This window comes from Monodelphis domestica, chromosome 3, assembly GCF_027887165.1.
Source record: "Monodelphis domestica isolate mMonDom1 chromosome 3, mMonDom1.pri, whole genome shotgun sequence".
NCBI lineage: Eukaryota > Metazoa > Chordata > Mammalia > Didelphimorphia > Didelphidae > Monodelphis > Monodelphis domestica.
The window spans coordinates 303,354,666-303,377,183 of NC_077229.1; the positions used below are offsets into that span (position 1 = coordinate 303,354,666).

At 36.8% G+C, this 22,518-nt stretch overlaps 1 protein-coding gene across 1 annotated transcript in view; it reads left to right on the top strand.

The window, feature by feature from the left end:
• The window catches only part of TGS1 (trimethylguanosine synthase 1), a 58,443-nt gene extending 50,703 nt beyond the window's left edge, over window positions 1-7,740 (top strand). The window contains exon 13 of the mRNA XM_007487118.3: window positions 7,006-7,740. Coding sequence (XP_007487180.1) covers window positions 7,006-7,164 — 159 coding nt within the window. The 3' untranslated portion in view covers window positions 7,165-7,740. The remainder of the gene's footprint in view (window positions 1-7,005) is intronic.
• The last annotated feature ends 14,778 nt before the right edge of the window (window positions 7,741-22,518 follow it).

The window sequence follows — 22,518 nt, forward strand, 5'->3', positions numbered from 1 at the left end:
TATTATAAAGCTCTAGGGGAATTTAGAGTCTATCTGTGCTGACTTTGTTTTACATGTGAGGAAGTGAGACTCGGAAAGTAAACAACTATAGTAAGTCTTGGCATCAGAATTGAAGCCCGGCTTCCTGACACCTAGCTCTTAAATGGATTTTCTCTAAAATAGAATGTCAGAAAAATATTGAGAGGCACACCAGTCTTCTGTGCTGTATGTAATCCCAATATGAATAGCCAGAGGCTTCCTTATAGTCTAACTTACTTTGTTATATAAGTTTTAGAAATTTGTTCCTGGTATCCAGTTCTGGGAATTTGTAGGAAAGAAAAGCTCTTTCTTTGATCAGTGAAATCATTCAGTATTAGTATCCTTCACCAAGAAAATAAAGAGAAAAGTAGATTTGACTTTTTTTGGAACTGTGAAGATGTCCATGTTTGCCAGTGATACTATCCTTTCTAGAAAGGAAAGAATGAGTTCAATTCACAACCTTTTAAAGATGTTGTGTAGTTGATTAGTTGTGTCTGACTCTGTGACCCCATTCAGAGTTTTCTTGGCAAAGATGCCAGAGTGCTTTGCTATTTCCTTCTCCAGCTCATTTTACAAAAAGGAAACTTTCAGAAATACTCTCATTTTATTAATCTGAAAAGGAATTTTTAAACAAAGAAACTAAAACATCTGTGATGATTGAGGTAGTATCAAAAAGTTATTTGGAAACCTAGGGAAGAGATTAAAATTTATACATTTCATTATAGGAATCTCATTTCTCAACAGATAGGCCTTTTGCCCTTTTTATCTTTAAAAGAGGATTCGTTTGGATTGGGGAGTAGGGGTTGTTTTGTTTTTTCTCTTTTGGAGAGAAAGAAGACTAATTTTTATGAATTTCTTTTCACAAAAGGAAAAAAACATCATTTCCTGTTACAGATCCCAAAAAACTATTCATCAGAAATTCCTGTCCCCAGCTATTTTTCCTATATAATTTTTAGTTGCTTGTTTGAAAGGAAACATTGGAAAGGAAGGAGTGTTGTTCTTCCGTTTTTTTAAAGTACATTTCTAAACACAATCATTGTTTCAGATGTCTTTTTCCTAATGTTATTGTAACAATGATGAAATCTGTAGACAATACAAAAGTCATCTCATTCTAGCCTAATTTTCTTCTAAATAGACTTTTGCAAGTTTTATTTTAATCATCCTGCAATGAGATAGGTTTTTTTTTTTCTCTCCTCCATTTCTCCATCTCTAGGAAGAAAATGCCTTTACACCATAGTAGTTTAAGATTCATCAGAAAGATTATTGCTTCCCTTCTTGAAACTTTTACTTCTGTTCACATAACCAAAAATTATTTCATCACCTTTTTACTTGCAGATTAATTTTTGGTTCTAAATGCTTCATGTAACTCTTGCATTCATTCTCTGGTGTCTTTATCCCTAGATGCTATCAGAAAGCTAAAGGTGAATGTTTTATTTTGTTCCAGTTTTCCAAAAAATGAATATTCCCATATTAGCCCACCCTCAAAATATATCTAAAAATCATTTTTTTCTGCCCTTCCATAATATTTTTCTTGAAACTCAGTTCAGTGAGCTTCCAGTCCTTTGTTTAGAAAGCAAACCAAATTGATGTTGAAATGATTTTTTTGCTAAAACTAATTTACTCTATACTACTCAGTCTTTTTAGTTTATATTCAATGTGATTGCACACCAGCTTACTAAAATGTATTTTAAAATATTTAAAATGTAAATAGGAAAAGAAAAAGGGGGAAGTAACTAAACAATACATAGTCAGTTAAGCCTGCAGAGGAAAGATAAGGATAGCTTAAAACATGGTAAAGAGTAAAAGTTTGCTTTAAAACACAATCCTTTATTGAGTTGAACTAAGTCATCTCAGAAGTCCCATAGATTTAGAATTAAGAATCCTTGGAAGTCATCAAGCCCAACACTAAGTATGTTGCATGTAGGTAACAAGTGGCAAAGACTTCAGCCCCAAACTTCTTGAATAATGCTTGAAATTGAATGGCTATGACCATTAGATTGGGGGAAAGGGAGAAGACAATTCCACAAAACTAACCAACACATCTAGTATATATCCAGGAGTATGTATGAAATGTTTCACAAATGTAACCTTTTTTCTTTCTTTTTTGTTCTTATGATACATAGTTTACAGCTAGCCTTTTCCCTGTAAAGATATTGATTTATGGACATTAAAAATGTCTTAAAACAGTTTAATTTGAAATATTTCTTAACTGGAGTTAAAATAATTACTAAATACATTTAAGTAATAACCATGAGCACTGACTTTCAGTATCACATTTTCTGTCCTGTTAGTTAAAACTGACAACTTACTTTTGCTTATTCTCTATAAGTTCAATTGTGGTATTTGGATATTTGAAAATAACACCATTTAAGTGTTTCTTAGAATCATACTCTGAGTTGATAGTTAATCTCTGGATATATAGGTAGAAATCTATAGATAATATAAAGATAAGGTGTGGGTATGTATTTTTAAGTACCTGTCTCTACAAAGTTTTAAGTCTGATGCTTCATTGTGGTATAGAGATCATTTGGGGGTTCTCAAACTATACCAATGAAGTATAAGCTCTATATGGTTCTAGTTAGACTAAAAAGACTTTTTTATGTAAAGGTTCTTCAACAAGCTTCATAACTTTCATCCAAGGGCTATCCTAGCTAAGTTTGGAGAAACTTATTACCAAAGACTTGGCCACTAGGTGAGATCTATTATCATTTGTCACCATCTTCATGGCCACTAACCATTAGAGACCCACAGAGCCTCATCTTGGTCCCTCTTCTCTTCTTCCTCAATGATACTTCACTAAGTGATTTTATCAACTGCTATTAACTCTACTCTGATTTTTCTGAACTCTCTTTATCTTATCCTAACCTCTCAAATGACTTCCAGACTCATATCTTAAAATTCAGCATGTCCCAAAGTGAACTCATTATCTTTGCCCAAAGATTCTCCCCCATACCAAGCACCTACCACCACCAAGGGCCCTCCCATTCCCCAAGCTTACAAAGCAAAGTGTCTTTCTCATCTCCTCGCCATCTCTCATGCCCCATATCCAGCTGTTGCTAAGGCCTGTTGGTTTCACCTTTGCAACATCTCTTATAAGTGCAAATCTCATTGCCTCACATTTGGATTATTGCCATTGCCTGCTGGTGCATCTTTCTGCCTCAAGTCACGCCAATCCATCCTCCTTTGAGCTAGCAAAGTGATTTCCTAAAGTTCAAGTCTGAGAATTGTGTGTGTGTGTGTGTCTCTCTCTCTCTCACTTCTTCCCTCTCCCACATGTGGCCTCTCCCTTCTTCCTTTTGTCCTTTCTTCCTTCTAGTGGCCCTCTATCACCTCTGGGATCAAATACAAAAATTATTTGTTTGGCATTCAGAATCCTTCAAAACCAATACCTCTTCCACACACCCCATCTTTCCAGTCTTCTATCTTCACACTTGGCTACATAGTCTTCAATTCAGTGCCACTGGCTTCCATATTGTTCTTCAATTCAGACACTCCATCTCCCAACTTTATGGGATTTTGTGGATACCTAATTATTGCAAGTTGTCTTCCCTATTGTGAGCTCTTCAAGAGTAAGAGCTGTATTTTGCCTTTCTTTGTATCCCCAAAGTTTAACTCAAGGTCTAGGATGTAGTAGTCACTCATAAGTGGTTTTTGGCTCTTTGATTATCCCCTATACCTTAAATGCACTCTCCTCACTTCTGTTCCATGGAATCCCTCATTTCCAAGGCAAAGTGTTCATGCACCACTTTTTGATAGTGCTTTTCCTCCTTGAAGGTAGAGAAAGTTTTCCTTTTTTTGTTTTTATATCCTCTGTGCCTGGGGTAGTGCTTAAGATATTTATAGCAGGGACTTAATAAATGCTTATTGATTGATTAGTAGAGGGAGAATTTACACCAAGATTGGGAATCACTGAAATATTTAAGCCTCTACTTGATGGAGAGAAGAGTTTGGAATTTGGATTATTGAAACAAATCTAAGTAATTATTACAAGCAGTTTCATTTGGTAGTTTTTGGAAAGAATATTTGTAACAATTGATGCAAAATAATTTCCTATAGCTAGGCATGTGGAAAAAATCAGCCTGACATAGAAGTCCTAAATTTTTTAAAATGTAACATTTCTTATCATTTGTGAATTGAGCCTCCTGACCTTCTTTTAACTTCTGGTTTTATCCTAAATGTCAGGTTCCTTACTGGAGAAAATAGTATGTTTTTGTCTTAGGGTCTATTTTTTCTTCACATTATAACTGTTGTTGCTGTGCACTTCATGTTTATCTCTGCCTATAGTTAAACTTGTTTTCCATTATTGTCTTTCTTGTTTGGCAGCTCTTGTCTAATTGTAGCCTTTGAAAAGTCAAAAATGTTAAATAGGTTATGCATTATGTTTTCCCTATTTCTTTTAACGTATCTTTTTTTTCTCCTATAGTAGAGGAAGTTGAACAAGTTTAAATACATACTCATTAGTAATGTATGATGAGCCTTTTACCCTCTATCAATTGCTGCTTTGAGTATTTGACACTTGTGGCCTGCTGAAATTGTTTAGTTCATGTAACATCATCTTTGTGTTGGTGAGTGCTTAGTTAATAATTTCTGCAAGGTATAGAAATAAAGAAAAAATTATGGAGTCATACCAACCAGCTAAACTAAAGTAGGCCATAATTTCTTTGTAAATACTATCAACCACAATTTTTCCAGTTGGTTTATTTGTTTCTGTGTGGTGATGCTATGCTATCACAATTGCAGAAAATGTGTGTATGCTATTGGTCATGCTTATAGATCATCTCTGAGCAAAATCTTGAGAGAAGTTTGGCTTCAGTGTGTTTCCTTTTGCCCTCACCAGAAGTTGCCCATTGCCCTCTTGTAATCGCCGGGCTGCTCAGGGCTGCTCACTGTGCTATTCCTTGCCTTTGACATTCTTTCTTCTATCCTGAGATATGGTTATCTGCTCATTTAACTTTTTCTTTTTAATCAAATTATCATCTACAATCCTCTGTTCAAAATACACCAACATAGGCCAGTAAGAGAAGTATTTAGAGGCAGATAAACCTTGCAACAACAATACTGTCCACTCATAACATAGACCTAACTCCCAGATAATTGATATTTTGGCATATTAAAATAAATGCAATCATCATATCTATACCCAAAGAGCCAAAGCCATAAATTATCAAGCCTGCTTTAAGTCTGGCACTTTTAACAGTTACTCCACTAACATACTCTCATTCAATTATTTTCTTTCTTTTGACTAACAGTAATAGCTGATATATAGAGTCCTTTGGGATTCTCGAATGTTTTACATAAAATACCAACTTGACATTTAAGGATGCAATCAGGAAGTTTTCTCCCCTTTTGTATCACTCAGGATCAACATTACAATTCAATTAGATAAATATTCATTAAACCTTTTGTTTAAGGGAAAAAGCAATGTGGAATGGTAGATACAGAATTTCCTGGGGAGTTAGGACAACTTAGATTTAACTCCCATCCCTGAAGTTTACCTATATGACTCAGAGCAAGTCACTTGACCTTTTCTGCCTCAGGCAATTCTGCCCATATTCCAGGGAAGATGGGAATCCTCTAGAGCTCTCTCATGAAATCACCAGTTCAAACAAAGTAAGTGTTGGAGGCAATGTGAATAAAGAGGCATAAATTAAATAGTGCTAGTCCTCAAGGATTTTACAATCTACCAGGAAGATGATAAAATATATAATAAGTGGTAACAAAAGCTAATATTTGCATGCACATTAAAGTTTGGAAAGCATGTTACATGGCCTCATTTGATTCTCCTAGCAGCCATATAAGAAAGTAGTATTTCCCCCATTTTTTAGATGATGAAAAAGACTCAGAAGCTGTGACTTGCACATAGTGAAGCCAATAAGTAAAGGGTTACTAATAGTTACTAATACCATCTTACAGTGTGGATGAGAGTTAGGAGAGAATCCTGCTATGGATCAGTAGAAGTTGGTCAACATTTCTCAGGCTCTTAAATGTCCGTTTTAATAGAGCAGCTGCCAGAAAGGCCATCCCAATGGAAATGGTTAGGCACCTGTTTATATCGTAATGGTTTCACTAAGAGACCTATTTCCCATGCATACATACATACAGGATAATTTGAGAATGGTGGTCAAAAAACCATGGTGGTGAGCCTATGGCATATGTGCCATGGGGCACTCAGAACCCCGCTCCTCTAAAAGGTTCACCATCACTGGTCTAATGGATCAAGAGTTGCCCTTGAAACAAAGAGATTGGATCCAATACAGACTTGTGTGGCCTTCAATAAGTCACTTAAATGCTCAGTTCTCTCAAGCAATTATTTGATATTTCCAGAAAAGGGGCCGAGGAAGCTCCTGACACATAGAGCTTGTTTAATTCTTTAATTTGTATCCTGCAGTGCCTGGTGCATAGTAGACACTTAATAATTGAGTTTCTTGATTGATTTAACTTGCATTGATACAAAGAGCATCCTCACCTCGTAATTCCCTATGCCACTGAAATAATAGGTCTAATCCCTATCCTTTTTCATTTGAGAAGAAAGAGAACATTAACAACGGTAAAATGTCAAAGTCTAACCCTCATTTTACAGATGAAGAAACACACACAAAGAAGTTGCGTGACCTGCTATGAATTGCATTAGTATTCACAGTGAAATCTGAACACAGGACTTCCTAGTCCAGTGCCATATCTATTTCTCCATGTTTTCGTGATTCTCTTACAGAGATCATAGTAACCATTTTTAGATATCGGGTTCTTCAACAGAGTGACTCACCAGAACTTTACCCATTACCTTGCAGCATGCAGAACAATATTTCGTCTCACAGTCTTTCCATTAGTAGTTATTAATTATTGAGAAGCAACAATGAGTATTGGATATCCCCCTTTTTTAAAGAGCATAAATAAAGGCCTTGTTTCTATTTCATAAATAGTATGGGGAAAAAAGATTTGTTCTGAATCTCTTAATTATCCATGTGTTTCTTCTGTTTCCTTTTTTAGGTGGCATCTCTAGCTGGCCCCGGAGGACAAGTTGAAATAGAACAAAATTTTCTTAACAATAAATTGAAGACCATCACAGCTTACTTTGGTGACCTGATCCGAAGAACAGTGTCTGAAAAAGCAGTTAAAGATAACTTAAAAGAAGGAAATGTAGAGTAGTTAACTAGATTATCATTCAAGTCGGAAAACTTGCATTTTATTCCTTTATCCATCATGAACTTTATTTGGCAACCAAGAGTCTCTTTCTAGCATATAAAATAGAGCATGACTCTTAGGGCTGTTGTCGGTATTAATTCTGAGATTAAATAACCTCATAAATACTGAGAATTCATTGGAATCTTGAACTTCTTAATATAAAAGAAGGTCGATTTGCCTGTGTGACTCACATATGTATACTTATGGTGTATGTTTAAGATTTTTTGTCTGCTTTTGTTTAGCAGCCTTTTGTTTTTTAATCAGTATTTTAAATGTAGTGTTGTTACTACAGTTTTGTTTTTTTTTTTTAAGTTTTGGGGGTTTTTTAATTACATTGAATAGAAAACCTGGTTTTATTTAAATTGTTGAACTGCCATTTCCTAAGCAAAGAAAAATTATCTTTAAATCAATTGGATAAAATAAAAAATTTTGGTGGGGCAAAGGAGAGCATTTTAAATGATGGAAGTAATATTGCTGTATCCTAATAATTCAATGGCAACTTTTCATCTTCCAATTATAAAATAAAATATACCAACCACAGAGCATTTGTTCTTCCCTATTAATTTCCCGTGACAAAACAAATTCAGGAAGAAATTTTGATCTTCAGAGAAAGTTAATAACCAGCAAGTAATTGTTTGTAAAATATCACAGCAAAGAATAAATAAAAGCAATTATTATGGAATAAAGTGGCTGTGAGTCAGGAAACATTTATAAATAGCTTATTTCTGGGGCCACCAAGAAAGGGCAAATGATTCTTGTAATCAGGTAGCCTATTTTAATGGAGAATATGTAAATAACTACATACACGACATACACACAAGAACAAGAGAAGGGCCATCTAAAGAAAGTGGGAAATCAATTTAGTTCTGAGGGAAACTTGAGAAAACTAACATATGGAGGTGCAGGAAAGAATTCCAGGCATGGGAGAGGGAACTAGCAACAACCAAGAGAGGAAGTATCACCCAAAGAACTACATAGGCCAGGGTGGGGATCACAAAGTTCCTGGAGGGGAATAAGAAGGCTCCAGGAGATAGGAAGGGGCCAGATTGTAAAGAATTTTCTTCAAATGCCAGAGGCAGTCTGTAACCAGGAATAGATAGATATTGTGGACAGACCTCTATGCTTTAGGTATATTGCTGGCAGCCCAATGGAGGTGACTGATTGGAGGACTGTTGATCGAAGTTCAGGTGAGGAATGAGGGCCCAAAGCATCTCAGTGGTTGGTGCTGGGCATTAAGGGCAACCCTCCAAGACATGTAAAAGGAAAAACCAACAAAATTTGGCAACACCTTGATTCTGTAAGGTGGAGTTAGGGATGTCATCACAGCTATGGACAAACAGGATTAGATCTTTGTACTAAAATACGGTCACAAACAAGCAAGGATTGAGCGCTGCTATGTGCTGGGCCCTGCACTACTCACTGGGAAAGGGAGAAACGCAAAAGCCTGCCTGGCCTAAGGAAACAGCCCAAGGGGATGGCCACCTCAGAAAGAGGAGCTACAGGAAGGCCACCAAGGACTCTTGGCCCAAGGTGGGAAAAGACTATTCCAGGAAGAGAAAGCGCAACTGTGTCTGAGGGAGATGGAGCAGCTTCTTCGGGAATGACATGGCGGCCTCAACATCCAGAGTGCTTGGAGGGGAGGAAGCCACTAGAAGAATGGGAAAAGAGAAGCCCCCTTAGGAAGGCTTTTCTGAGCCAAATCAGATTCTCATTGAATGCTCTCATCTCTGTGAGGCAGGTGATTCTGGCCATGTGGGCATTCTACTTTGTCCATATCCTTCTTCAAATGCCAGACCTGAGGCTGGACAAGCTACTTCAGAATGCTGATAAGGGAAGCCAGAGAGACCCCCTAGAGATGAAAAGGCCTGGGTTCAAATATGGCTTCAGAACTTCCAAGCTATGTGACCATGGACAAATCACTTAACCACCATCACTCTTCTGCCTTGGAACCAATTCTTAGAAATGATTCTAAGACGGAAGGTAAAGTGGTTTTGTTTGTTAAATTCAGATTGAGACAGTTTCATGGTGCAGTGAATAGAGCATCAGGCCTGGAATCAGGATTTGAGTTCAAATCCAGCCTCAGACATTTCTGGCTGTGTGACCTAGCACTCTGGGACTAGAGTCAGAAAGACCTCACTTCAAATCTCTGCTCAGATACTTACTATCTGTGTGATCCTGGGCAAGTTTGCCTCTGTTCCTCATCTGTAAAATGAGCTGAGGAAGGAAATGGCCAACCACTCCTGTATCTTTGCCAAGAAAACCCCAAATGAAGTCACAAAAAGTCTTACACAACTGAAAAATGACTAAATGATAGCAATAAAAAGAAAATTATCATGATGAAGTGACATACCAAAATTCCAGGGTTGTGGCTAACACAAAAGTTAAGAAATTAGAAAAAGATGAGTTAACTGAATTTTTTGAAATTAGGTTTTAAAAAATTAGAATGCCAACAAACCTAAAATAAGTACAAACAGGCTATATTAAATCAGAGGGGCAGTAGATAAATTGGAAACAAAAAAAATTTTTTTTTTAAATCTTGAGACTAAAAATTTGACAAATCTTTAGTTTATCTGATTAAGAAGAGAGCATAAAAACAAATAGCAAATGAGCAAGGTGAAATCTCAAAAAAAAATTAAAAAAACACAATCAGAACATAATGTACACAGTTAAGTTACAACTTAATCCTAAAAAATGAGTGGATCAGAGAACAAATTATAGGCAAAAAAAAACATACTTTCAATAAAGATAATAATAACTATTAAACAACACACCAAGGTTTTGGGAGATACAGCCAAAGAAGAACTTAAGAGAAAATTTGCTTCAAAACACTTTCATGAGTAAAAGAGAGAAAAATAGGACAACAAATTGCATTTGCAACTATAAAACTGGAATTACCAAATAATTAAAAAACCCCAATTAAATATCAAAATAGAAACCCTGGAAGTTAAAAGAGAGATAAAGACTGACAACAGAAAACAAAAAACAAAAAAAAAGTGGATTAATGAAACTAGGAGATGGATTTTGGGGAAAAAATATAAAATAGAAAAGCCATTAGTTAACTTGATTAAAATACAAAATTATCCATAAAAAAGATGAAATAAAAACAATTAAGTGCTATTTCATCCATCCAAATGCCAATTAATCTGACAATGTAAATTAAATAGGTGGGTGTTTTTTTAAATACAGTTTGCCTAGAGAATCTAAAGAAAATAGTACTTCACGTAATCTTATCTGTATTTTTAAATAATCTTATCTTTAAAAGAAATAAATAGGTTATAAATTAACTCCCAAAAGGAAAAAAAAAAGACCAAATACATTTATTTACAAGTGAATTCTACCAAACTTATAAAAAACAATTAATTCTAATATTATATAAAGTGTTTTAAAATAAGAAAATTGAAAGGGGCCTACCAAAATCCTTCTCTGACATAAATATGATCTTGATACCTAAACCAGGAAGAGTAAAAACAAATAGACCAATATTCCTAATGAATATTAATACAAAAATTTTAAATAAAATTAACACTGAAACAGCAGTAACATATCTCAAAAATTAAGTGCTATAATCAGACTGAAAATCAAAATTGCAGGAGTGGTTCCGCATTAAGAAAACTAAGTATATTGACCATATTCAGAACAAAAACAATAAAAATCATATAATCATGCCAATAGATGCAGAATTTTTTTTTTTATAAATTACAATAGCCTTTCCTGTGAAAAACATCAGAAAGCAAAGGAATAAATGGAGATTTCTTTAAATTGAAAAGTATATCTAAAACTAAGAATCAGTATTATCTGTAATAATGATAAGCTAGAGGCCTTTCCAATACAGAGATAAAGCAAGAATATCCATTGATTTGTTTGGTCTTACAAGCTCAAGTTAAATAAGTAAATGTCTGGGTTTGCAATTTCTAGAAATCTGATACTCGAATTATATAATCACAAGATGTATTGTCTTGCAATGCAGCAAGCAAGCAAGCATATATATGTCACTATATGACAACAGAAACAGACAGAAATTTGTCCTCACATGCAGCAAGATTATCTAATCTAAAAGTGGGTTAAATTGAGAACAAGTAATTAAGTGCCAAATGTAGCAGGGAACATTTCTAATCAGAGCCAGATATGGTGGAAAAGTTCTCAGAGCCATAAGAGATAAGAGACTTGGGTAAAGCTCAGGATAGAGGCAGTTTCTTTATCAGGACCACAAATCAGTGAGAGAATCTAATTCTGATTAAGGTAGCAGAAGAATGGCTGTGGCAGGTCAAGAGTTAATTTAATCAAAAAAATCAAGTCATATCCATTTAACTCAGTTAACAGTAGAAACTACAACTGGCTGTTTTGCCTATCTGTTTCTCCAGGTATTAGAACCATTTAGCCTAAGTGACTGCATATTAGAACCCTATCAAAAATATAGTAAGAAATGACATATATAACATCAATTAATATGACCATACAATACTGTTCTCTGTAGGAAATATCAATACAGTTGTTGCTCCTTTCTATTGCCATCTACTGATGTTTTAGCTACAGTGTGACTGCTTCCTCAATAGCCAAAGGGAATGTGGTGACCAGGTAGTACAGTGATTAGAGCACTGGTCCTAAAATCAAGAGGAGCTGAGTCCAAATCTGGCCTCAGACATTTACTTCTGTGTGACCTGGGCAAGTCACTTAATTCCATTTGCCTCAGCTTCCTCATCTGTAAAATGAAGGAAATGGCAAACCACTCCGGTATCTCAGCCCAGAAAACCCAAAAGGAGTCACAAACCCTCTGATACCACCAAATGACTGAACAGCAACAATAGCTATTAGATTATGGTGGCAGGGATCATTTAGCTCTTTTGTAATACAGACCTTTGCCATCTCCTACAAAGCAGCTAACTAAAGAATACCCTTTGGCAGTTCATGTTTTCCTATTTGTGTCAGGCATTATGCTAAGTTCTAGAGATACAAAGAAAGACAAAAGCAGTCCTTGGGTTTAAGAACTGTAAGGAGAAAGACAAGATACAACAACTATGTTTAAAAAATGGATACATACAGAATAAATCAGAGAATCATGCAGAGTCATATAGTTTATACAGTAACAATGAAATAATTAATGCAATTGTTACATATCAAATAAAACGGAAAACCCATGAAGATTCCAATTTTGCCACATTGCTCCCAATATTTATCACTTTCTTTTACTATCACATTGGCCAGTGTGATAGGTGTAAGGTGGTACCTCAGAGCTGTTTTTATTTTCATTTCTCTATTCGAGTGATTTAGAATATTTTTTCATATGATTATTGATAGCTTTGATTTTATCTCAAAATTGCTTGGAGAACCCTAGAGATTTTATTAAAATTAACCAAAACAACTTGAGTAAAATAGCAGGATAGGCAGCTAGACAGCACAGCAGACAGAGCACTGAGCTTGAAATCAGGAAAATTCATCTTTCTGAGTTCAAATCCAACCTCAGATATTTATTAGATATGTGACCCTGGACAAGTTCTTTAACCCTGTTTTCCTCATCTCTAAAATGAGTTAGAGAAGAAAATGACAAACTATTCAGTGTTTTTGCTACAAAAACCCCAAATGGGGTCACAGAGAGTTGGACTTAACTGAAATGACTAAACAGTAGTAGGATATAAAATTATCTACCCAACCCAGTAGCTTCTCTGCATTTTATCAATAAAATTCAGTAGAAAGAGTTAGAAAAAGAAATTTATATTAAACACAGAACATATAAAATTCCTGGAAATTCACTTACCAAGATACACAGGAAAGATGTGAATACTTCTTCAAAACACTGTAGAAATAAAGATAATAATTGGAGAAAGATTGGTCCTTTATGGTTAGATCATGCTAATACAATTAAAAAATGATAATACCAGGAAGATTATTTTTTTAAAATTCAGTGCCATACCAAACTATCAAATTACTCTATCAAAATGTATGAATAACAAAACTCATCAGGAGGAACAAAAGATTAAATGTGAATCTCAAGGGAAATAATGGGAAACAGGGGAAAGTACTATTGCCTAGCAGTACTAACTAGAGCTCAAAATGTACAACAGATCAATAATAATCAAAACAATTTGGAACTGGTTAAAAAAGAGAAAATTTAATCAATGTATTGGAATAGATACAACTACTGGTTGTAAGTACTCCCTATTGTAAAAATAGAAATTTGAACCCCAGACTTCAATCCCCAGAAGTCCTTAGTACTTCCCAGAACTCCCTATAATCTCACCTGAGTCTCCACCTGGGTGAGATCACAATTAGTATTTAATGGGCTCTCTGCCTCCCAAGAGCTCTCTTCCTCTCTACTCGGAGATTGCAAGTATGTAGTGAGTAAACTAAGCACGGGGGTTCTGAATCTGGCCAATCAGCTATGGGCACATGGTTTATTATTTTGTATCCTTGATTTCTAATAATCTTTAATAAACCTCATATAAAATATAATACTTTTATTATTAGAAACTAAATTTAATTTTAATACTCTTTGACAAATGTTACTGAAAAAATTGGAAAACGGTCTGGGGGAAATTAAGTTTCACCAATATCTCATATGTAACAGTTAAAATTTAGGAAATACGGGGAGACTGAGGCAGGTAGAAATTAGTTTCTCTCTGCAAGGAGTATTATATTTTTTAGAGGTTTATTAAGGATTAAGGATGAAAGAAAATACAGGATAAGGAAAACCTGCCTAGGCCAGAGGCCTAGACAAGACCTCACCTACATTATGGAAAGAGCCATGTCTGCTCCAAAACGGAAGTCCAAAAAAGTGAAAAGAGAGCCCCAAAAACCTTTGCCACCAGCTTAAATCCTTCCTTGATCTCAGCCCACCTCAAAATTCCCGTGAGATTACAAAGCATCTTAGGGAAGTGGAACAAAGGCTTGTGGGGATTGAAGTCCAGAATTCAAATCTCAATTTTACACATATCATATACTACAGTAAGTTTCTTTCTTTTTTTTTTTAAACCCTTACCTTCTGCCTTGGAATCAATAATGTATATTGATTCCAAGGCAGAAGAGTGGTAAGGGCTAGGCAATGAGGATTAAATCACTCACCTAGGCTCACACATCTAGAAAGTATCAGGCCAGATTTGAAACCAGGACCTTCTTTCTCTAGGTCTGATTCTTGATCCCCTGAGTCACCTAGCTTCTCTTACTACATAAGGTTTCAAAAAGATATGTCCTAGATATGAGAAAGCAAATTATGAACAAATTACAGAAGGGAAATATATGTCTTTCCCCCTATGACTATGAAGAGAGTTTTTAACTAATCAAAGGAGAGAAAATCAGAGAAAGAAAAAACAACAATCTTTACATAAAATTGAAAACATTTTGGCACAAATAAAATCAATGCAACTAGAATTAGAAAGAAAACAACTGAATGAACTGAGGAAAACTCTTTGGAACGATTTCTCTAATTAAGGTCTATATCTATGATGGTGAACCTATGGAATACATGCCAAAGATGACACAGAGACCCTTCTGTGGGCATGAATGCTATCCCCCATCAGAATTAGTTACTGGAAAGGCAAAGGTACTTGGGTGGAGGTACTCCTTTCTCCCTCTCTCCATCACCCCTCCCTGCCCCTCTTCCTAGCCACCCAGTGGAAGCCCTTACTCCCTCCCCTGAGCAGAGCACTTGGGCCACCCCTCCACCCCCACCCCCATCTGGGTTAAGGTGGCAGGGAAAGGTGGTGGGCACTGCACTCAATCTCAAGGTGGGGGCAGGGCATGGCACTCAGTCTCAAAAAGGTTCTTCATCACTGTTCTATATCTAATATTTCTAGGACTTGCTATCAATATGTGAAGACAAGACCCATTCCCCAATAGAGTCAAATGATATGAATGCCTAGTTCTTAAAAAAAGAAATGCAAATGATGTACAACTATATGAAAAAATGTTTCAAATCACTGATGAGAAAAATTTTAATGAAAACAACTATGAGGTTGATGAAGATGTCAAAATGGAAAATTAAAATTGATGGAGGGGTTGTGAGAGACTAGTGTAAAAATAATAGGCAATGAATTGATTATTGATCATAAACTGATTAAATACTCTGCTTGCTGTGCTTACAAAGTATCTTCAGTTTATATCAGTGAAATAAAGCTCATAAGTGAACTTCTTTTCAGGACCAGCTGCAAGGATGCTAAGGAGACTCTTGTTATATATAAATAAAGTATTTATTGAGAATATAAGGGGGGGTGGGGAAGGATTTCTAACTCTAAGGGATTCTAACTCCACCCAAATAAAACTTAGTGGTTCCAAAAGGAATAGCTTCTCCTGTTTCCACCGACAACACTGATCCTTCCTTATCTGACTAACCCAAATTTTCACTATTCTACAATAAACTAAACACTATTATCCTTATACAAAGTATATAACTCTTAACTTTGTCTCCAAGTTATAAAAATAACAAAGGCTAGCTGGCTGAGCCTCAGCCAGAACCAAGTTAGAACTCTGAGCCTTAGCAGCAGACTCAGAGTCCAAAGCAAAGACCAGGTCTTTCTTTGGTCTTCTCAGATATAAAAGCAATTTGTGTAATAGCAATAGATAGTCACTAGTGTTTCCCAAGTTGGAAAAGGAAAATCACTTGGCTCCTTCAGGTTTTTCCCTCCTTTCCTTCTACCTCAGACAGTGAGGAGAGAGAAAAAATGTCACCTCTTCCCAGCACTCAGAGAGAGAGTAAGTGCTATTCCCTCAGAGTAACTGCCACTCCCAGATTCCAACTGCCAAAGAAAAACCATTAAAACCCCCCCATACATGTTCAACATTTGAAATTGACACTTGTCTTAGATCTGTTTCAAACTCCAATTCTTTCTCAAGCCAGCTTCTCTACTTCTTATCTCTAAACTAATATAACAAGTCTTAATTTCTAATATCATCTTTTACTAGTTACATTAATGCACTCTTGGTGAAACTGGGAAGTAGACCAGTCATTTATGTAAAACAATTTGGAACTATACTTTAAAAAAAAACTACACTTAGGACTTCCGGTTAAGATGGCGGCTTAGAGAAAGCTGAAGTTCAGATCTCCGGAAAACCCTTCCCGACCGATCTCAAACTAGAAGCTCCTAAGGCGCCGAAATTCAAAACGATCAACAGCACAGACCCTGGGAACCCTCCTCCTGGACCTGGACCCGGTTCAAAAGGTACGGCTCCCCTTAAAAGCCAGAACCCGAGATCCCTCGGACCTCAGGGGTAGGAGCGCAGAGTCCAAGGCTCCCGGAAGCGGCAGCCGCGCCGGGCTCAGAGAGCAGGGTCTGAGGAACAACAACCCTCAGGGTCTTCTACCCAAGTCCCAGTCTGGGTGAAAGTTACTGCCTGGGGCTTCCGCTGCAAAGAGCCGGGGTCAAAGAGCCGGTCGATCCGGGTGAAAGTTACTGCCTGGGGCCTCTGCTGCAGAGAGCTGGTCAAAACAACAGCAACCCTCAGGGCGGGCAAGACAGCCTCACGGGCTGGATCCTGCTATCCAAGTCTCAGTGAAAGTCTGTGCTCTCGGAGCTTGGGGAAGCGGCAGCCCATCCCCCCGCAGGCCGACGAAACAGCCTCACGGCCAGGGATTCTGAAGGCAACTTCCGGAAATCGAGCCAGGAGGAGAGTGTGGCCTCATGGTCCGACCCTTCCATTCCAGTTCCAGTGAGGCATATTCAGTTTAACCCAGGGAACGCTCATAGAACCAACATCTGCCCAGGACTAAAGCCTCTGATCACCAGACAAAGACAAGAAAAGCCAATCCTCCACGTTCAGAGATGACAAATTCCACAGAAGCACAGAAGCCCCAAAATACCAAGAAAAATAAGAAGAAAGGGGCGACTCTGGACACATTCTATGGAGCCAAAATACAAAATACAGAGCAGATAGAAGAAGATATACAAGAAAATTCTCCAAAATCTTCCAAAGGAAATAGAAACTCTCCACAAACCCATGAAGAATTTGAATCAGAAAGGACCAAAAAGATGGAAGCCCTCTGGGAGGAAAAGTGGGAAATGATGCAAAAGAAATTCACGCATCTACAAAACCAGTTTGACCAAACTGTAAAAGAAAACCAGGCTTTAAAGCAAGAACTAATAAAGCAAAGCCAAAACACCAAGAAATTAGAAGAGAACATAAAATATCTCACCGACAAGGTGATAGATCTGGAAAACAGGGGGAGAAGAGAAAATTTAAGAATAATTGGACTCCCAGAAAAGCCAGAAATAAACACCAAACTGGACATGGTGATACAAGATATAATCAAAGAAAATTGCCCAGAGATTCTAGAACAAGGGGGCAATACATCCACTGACAGAGCTCACAGAACACCTTCTACACTAAACCCCCAAAAGACAACTCCCAGGAATGTAATTGCCAAATTCCAAAGCTATCAAACAAAAGAAAAAATCCTACAGGAAGCCAGAAAAAGACAATTTAGATATAAAGGAATGCCAATCAGGGTCACACAAGACCTTGCAAGTTCTACGCTGAATGATCGTAAGGCATGGAACATGATCTTCAGAAAGGCAAGAGAGCTGGGTCTCCAACCAAGAATCAGCTACCCAGCAAAACTGACTATATACTTCCAAGGGAAAGTATGGGCATTCAACAAAATAGAAGACTTCCAACTTTTTGCAAAGAAAAGACCAGAGCTCTGTGGAAAGTTTGATACCGAAAATCAAAGAGCAAGGAATACCTGAAAAGGTAAATATTAAGGAAAGGGGAAAAATGTTATCTTCTTTTACTCAAACTCTCTTCTATAAGGACTACATTTATATCAACCTATGTATACTAATATGTGGGGAAAATGTAATGTATAAATAGGGGGTAAAGAAAGACCAAATAGAATAATGGTTCTCACACAAAGATTCACAGGGGAAGGGGAGGGGAAGAAAACTCCTATAAGAAGGAGAGGAAGAGGGGGGGGGGTTTACTTAAACCTCAATCTCAGGGAAATCAACTCTGAGAGGGAAAAACATCCAGATCCATTGGGATCTTGAATTCTATCTTACCCAACAAGGGTAAGGAGAAGGGAAAACCAAGGGGGAAGGGGGAGAGGGAGAACAAAAAGGGAGGGAAAGAGAGGGGGGAGGGGGAGGGAACAAAAAGGGAGGGACTAAAAAGGGAAACATCAAGGGAGGGGACAAGGGGGACTGATTCAAAGTAAATCACTGGACTAAAAGGTAGAGCCGAAGAAGAAAAGGTTAGAATTAGGGAAGGCAATCAAAATGCCAGGGAGTCCACAAATGACAATCATAACTTTGAACGTGAATGGGATGAACTCACCCATAAAACGTAGACGAATAGCTGAATGGATTAGAATCCAAAACCCTACCATATGTTGTCTTCAAGAAACACACATGAGGCGGGTTGACACCCACAAGGTCAGAATTAAAGGATGGAGTAAGACCTTCTGGGCCTCAACTGATAGAAAGAAGGCAGGAGTGGTAATCATGATATCTGATAAAGCCAATGCAAAAATAGACCTGATCAAAAGGGATAGGGAAGGTAATTATATTTTGTTAAAAGGGACTCTAGACAATGAGGAAATATCATTAATCAACATGTATGCACCAAATAATATAGCACCCAAATTTCTAATGGAGAAACTAGGAGAATTGAAGGAAGAAATAGACAATAAAACCATACTAGTGGGAGACTTAAACCAACCATTATCAAATTTAGATAAATCAAAAAATAAATAAGAAAGAGGTAAAAGAAGTGAATGAAATCTTAGAAAAATTAGAATTAATAGACATATGGAGAAAAATAAATAGGGATAAAAAGGAATACACCTTCTTCTCAGCACCACATGGCACATTCACAAAAATTGACCATACATTAGGTCACAGAAACATAGCACACAAATGCAAAAAAGCAGAAATAATGAATGCAGCCTTCTCAGATCACAAGGCAATAAAAATAATGATTAGTAATGGTACATGGAAAACCAAATCTAAAACCAATTGGAAATTAAACAATATGATACTCCAAAACCGTTTAGCTAAAGAAGAAATCATAGAAACAATTAATAATTTCATCAAGGAAAATGACAATGGCGAAACATCCTTTCAAACCTTTTGGGATGCAGCCAAAGCGGTAATCAGAGGCAAATTCATATCCCTGAAAGCTCATATTAACAAACAAGGGAGAGCAGAGATCAATCAATTGGAAATGCAATTGAAAAAACTCGAAAGCGATCAAATTAAAAACCCCCAGCAGAAAACCAAATTAGAAATCCTAAAAATTAAGGGAGAAATTAATAAAATCGAAAGTGATAGAACTATTGATTTAATAAATAAGACAAGAAGCTGGTACTTTGAAAAAACAAACAAAATAGACAAAGTACTGGTCAATCTAATTAAAAAAAGGAAGGAAGAAAAGCAAATTCACAGCATTAAAGATGAAAAGGGGGACAGCACCTCCAATGAGGAGGAAATTAAGGCAATCATTAGAAATTACTTTGCCCAATTATATGGCAATAAATACACCAATTTAGGAGAAATGGATGAATATATACAAAAATACAAACTGCCTAGACTAACAGAAGAGGAAATAGAATTCTTAAATAATCCCATATCAGAAACTGAAATCCATCAAGCCATCAAAGAACTTCCTAAGAAAAAATCCCCAGGGCCTGATGGATTCACCTGTGAATTCTATCAAACATTCAGAGAACAATTAACCCCAATACTATACAAACTATTTGACATAATAAGCAAAGAGGGAGTTCTACCAAACTCCTTTTACGACACAAACATGGTACTGATTCCAAAACCAGGCAGGTCAAAAACAGAGAAAGAAAACTATAGACCAATCTCCCTAATGAATATAGATGCAAAAATTTTAAATAGGATACTAGCAAAAAGACTCCAGCAAGTGATCAGAAGGATCATTCACCATGATCAAGTAGGATTCATACCAGGGATGCAGGGCTGGTTCAACATTAGGAAAACCATCCACATAATTGACCACATCAACAAGCAAACTAGCAAGAACCACATGATTATCTCAATAGATGCAGAAAAAGCCTTTGATAAAATACAACACCCATTCCTATTAAAAACACTAGAAAGCATAGGAATAGAAGGGTCATTCCTAAAAATAATAAACAGTATATATCTAAAACCAACAGCTAATATCATCTGCAATGGGGATAAACTAGATGCATTCCCAATAAGATCAGGAGTGAAACAAGGATGCCCATTATCACCTCTACTATTTGACATTGTACTAGAAACACTAGCAGTAGCAATTAGAGAAGATAAAGAAATTGAAGGCATCAGAATAGGCAAGGAGGAGACCAAGTTATCACTCTTTGCGGATGACATGATGGTCTACTTAAAGAATCCTAGAGATTCAACCAAAAAGCTAATTGAAATAATCAACAACTTTAGCAAAGTTGCAGGATACAAAATAAACCCACATAAATCATCAGCTTTTCTATATATCTCCAACACAGCTCAGCAGCAAGAACTAGAAAGAGAAATCCCATTCAAAATCACCTTAGACAAAATAAAATACCTAGGAATCTATCTCCCAAGACAAACACAGGAACTATATGAACACAACTACAAAACACTCGCCACACAACTAAAACTAGACTTGAACAATTGGAAAAACATTAACTGCTCATGGATAGGACGAGCCAATATAATAAAAATGACCATCCTACCCAAACTTATTTATCTATTTAGTGCCATACCCATTGAACTACCAAAATACTTCTTCACTGATTTAGAAAAAACCATAACAAAGTTCATTTGGAAGAACAAAAGATCAAGGATATCCAGGGAAATAATGAAAAAAAACACATATGATGGGGGCCTTGCAGTCCCAGACCTCAAACTATATTACAAAGCAGCAGTCATCAAAACAATTTGGTACTGGCTAAGAAACAGAAAGGAAGATCAGTGGAATAGACTGGGGGAAAACGACCTCAGCAAGACAGTATACGATAAACCCAAAGATCCCAGCTTTTGGGACAAAAATCCACTATTCGATAAAAACTGCTGGGAAAATTGGAAGACAGTGTGGGAGAGACTAGGAATAGATCAACACCTCACACCCTACACCAAGATAAATTCAAAATGGGTGAGTGACTTAAACATAAAGACGGAAACCATAAGTAAATTGGGTAAACACAGAATAGTATACATGTCAGACCTTTGGGAGGGGAAAGGCTTTAAAACCAAGCAAGATATAGAAAGAATCACAAAATGTAAAATAAATAATTTTGACTACATCAAACTAAAAAGCTTTTGTACAAACAAAACCAATATAACTAAAATCAGAAGGGAAACAACAAATTGGGAAAAAATCTTCATAGAAACCTCTGACAAAGGTTTAATTACTCATATTTATAATGAGCTAAATCAATTGTACAAAAAATCAAGCCATTCTCCAATTGATAAATGGGCAAGGGAAATGGATAGGCAGTTCTCAGATAAAGAAATCAAAACTATTAACAAGCACATGAAGAAGTGTTCTACATCTCTTATAATCAGAGAGATGCAAATCAAAACAACTCTGAGGTATCACCTCACACCTAGCAGATTGGCTAACATAACAGCAAAGGAAAGTAATGAATGCTGGAGGGGATGTGGCAAAGTAGGGACATTAATTCATTGCTGGTGGAGTTGTGAACTGATCCAACCATTCTGGAGGGCAATTTGGAACTATGCCCAAAGGGCGACAAAAGAATATCTACCCTTTGACCCAGCCATAGCACTGCTGGGTCTGTACCCCAAAGAGATAATGGACACAAAGACTTGTACAAAAATATTCATAGTTGCGCTCTTTGTGGTGGCCCAAAACTGGAAAACGAGGGGATGCCCATCAATTGGGGAATCGCTGAACAAACTGTGGTATATGTTGGTGATGGAATACTATTGTGCTCAAAGGAATAATAAAGTGGAGAAGTTCCATGGAGACTGGAACAACCTCCAGGAAGTGATGCAGAGGGAGAGGAGCAGAACCAGGAGAACATTGTACACAGAGACTAATACACTGTGGTATAATCGAACGTAATGGACTTCTCCATTAGGGGCGGTGTAATGTCCCTGAACAACTTTCAGGGATCCAGGAGAAAAAAAAACACCATTCATAAGCAAAGGATAAACTATGGGAGTGGAAACACCGAGAAAAAGCAACTGCCTGAATACAGAGGTTGAGGGGACATGACAGAGGATAGACTTTAAATGAACACTCTAATGCAAATACTATCAACAAAGCAACGGGTTCAAATCAAGAAAACATCTAATGCCCAGTGGACTTACGCGTCGGCTATGGGAGGTGGGGGGGAGGAAAAGAAAATGATCTATGTCTTTAACGAATAATGCTTGG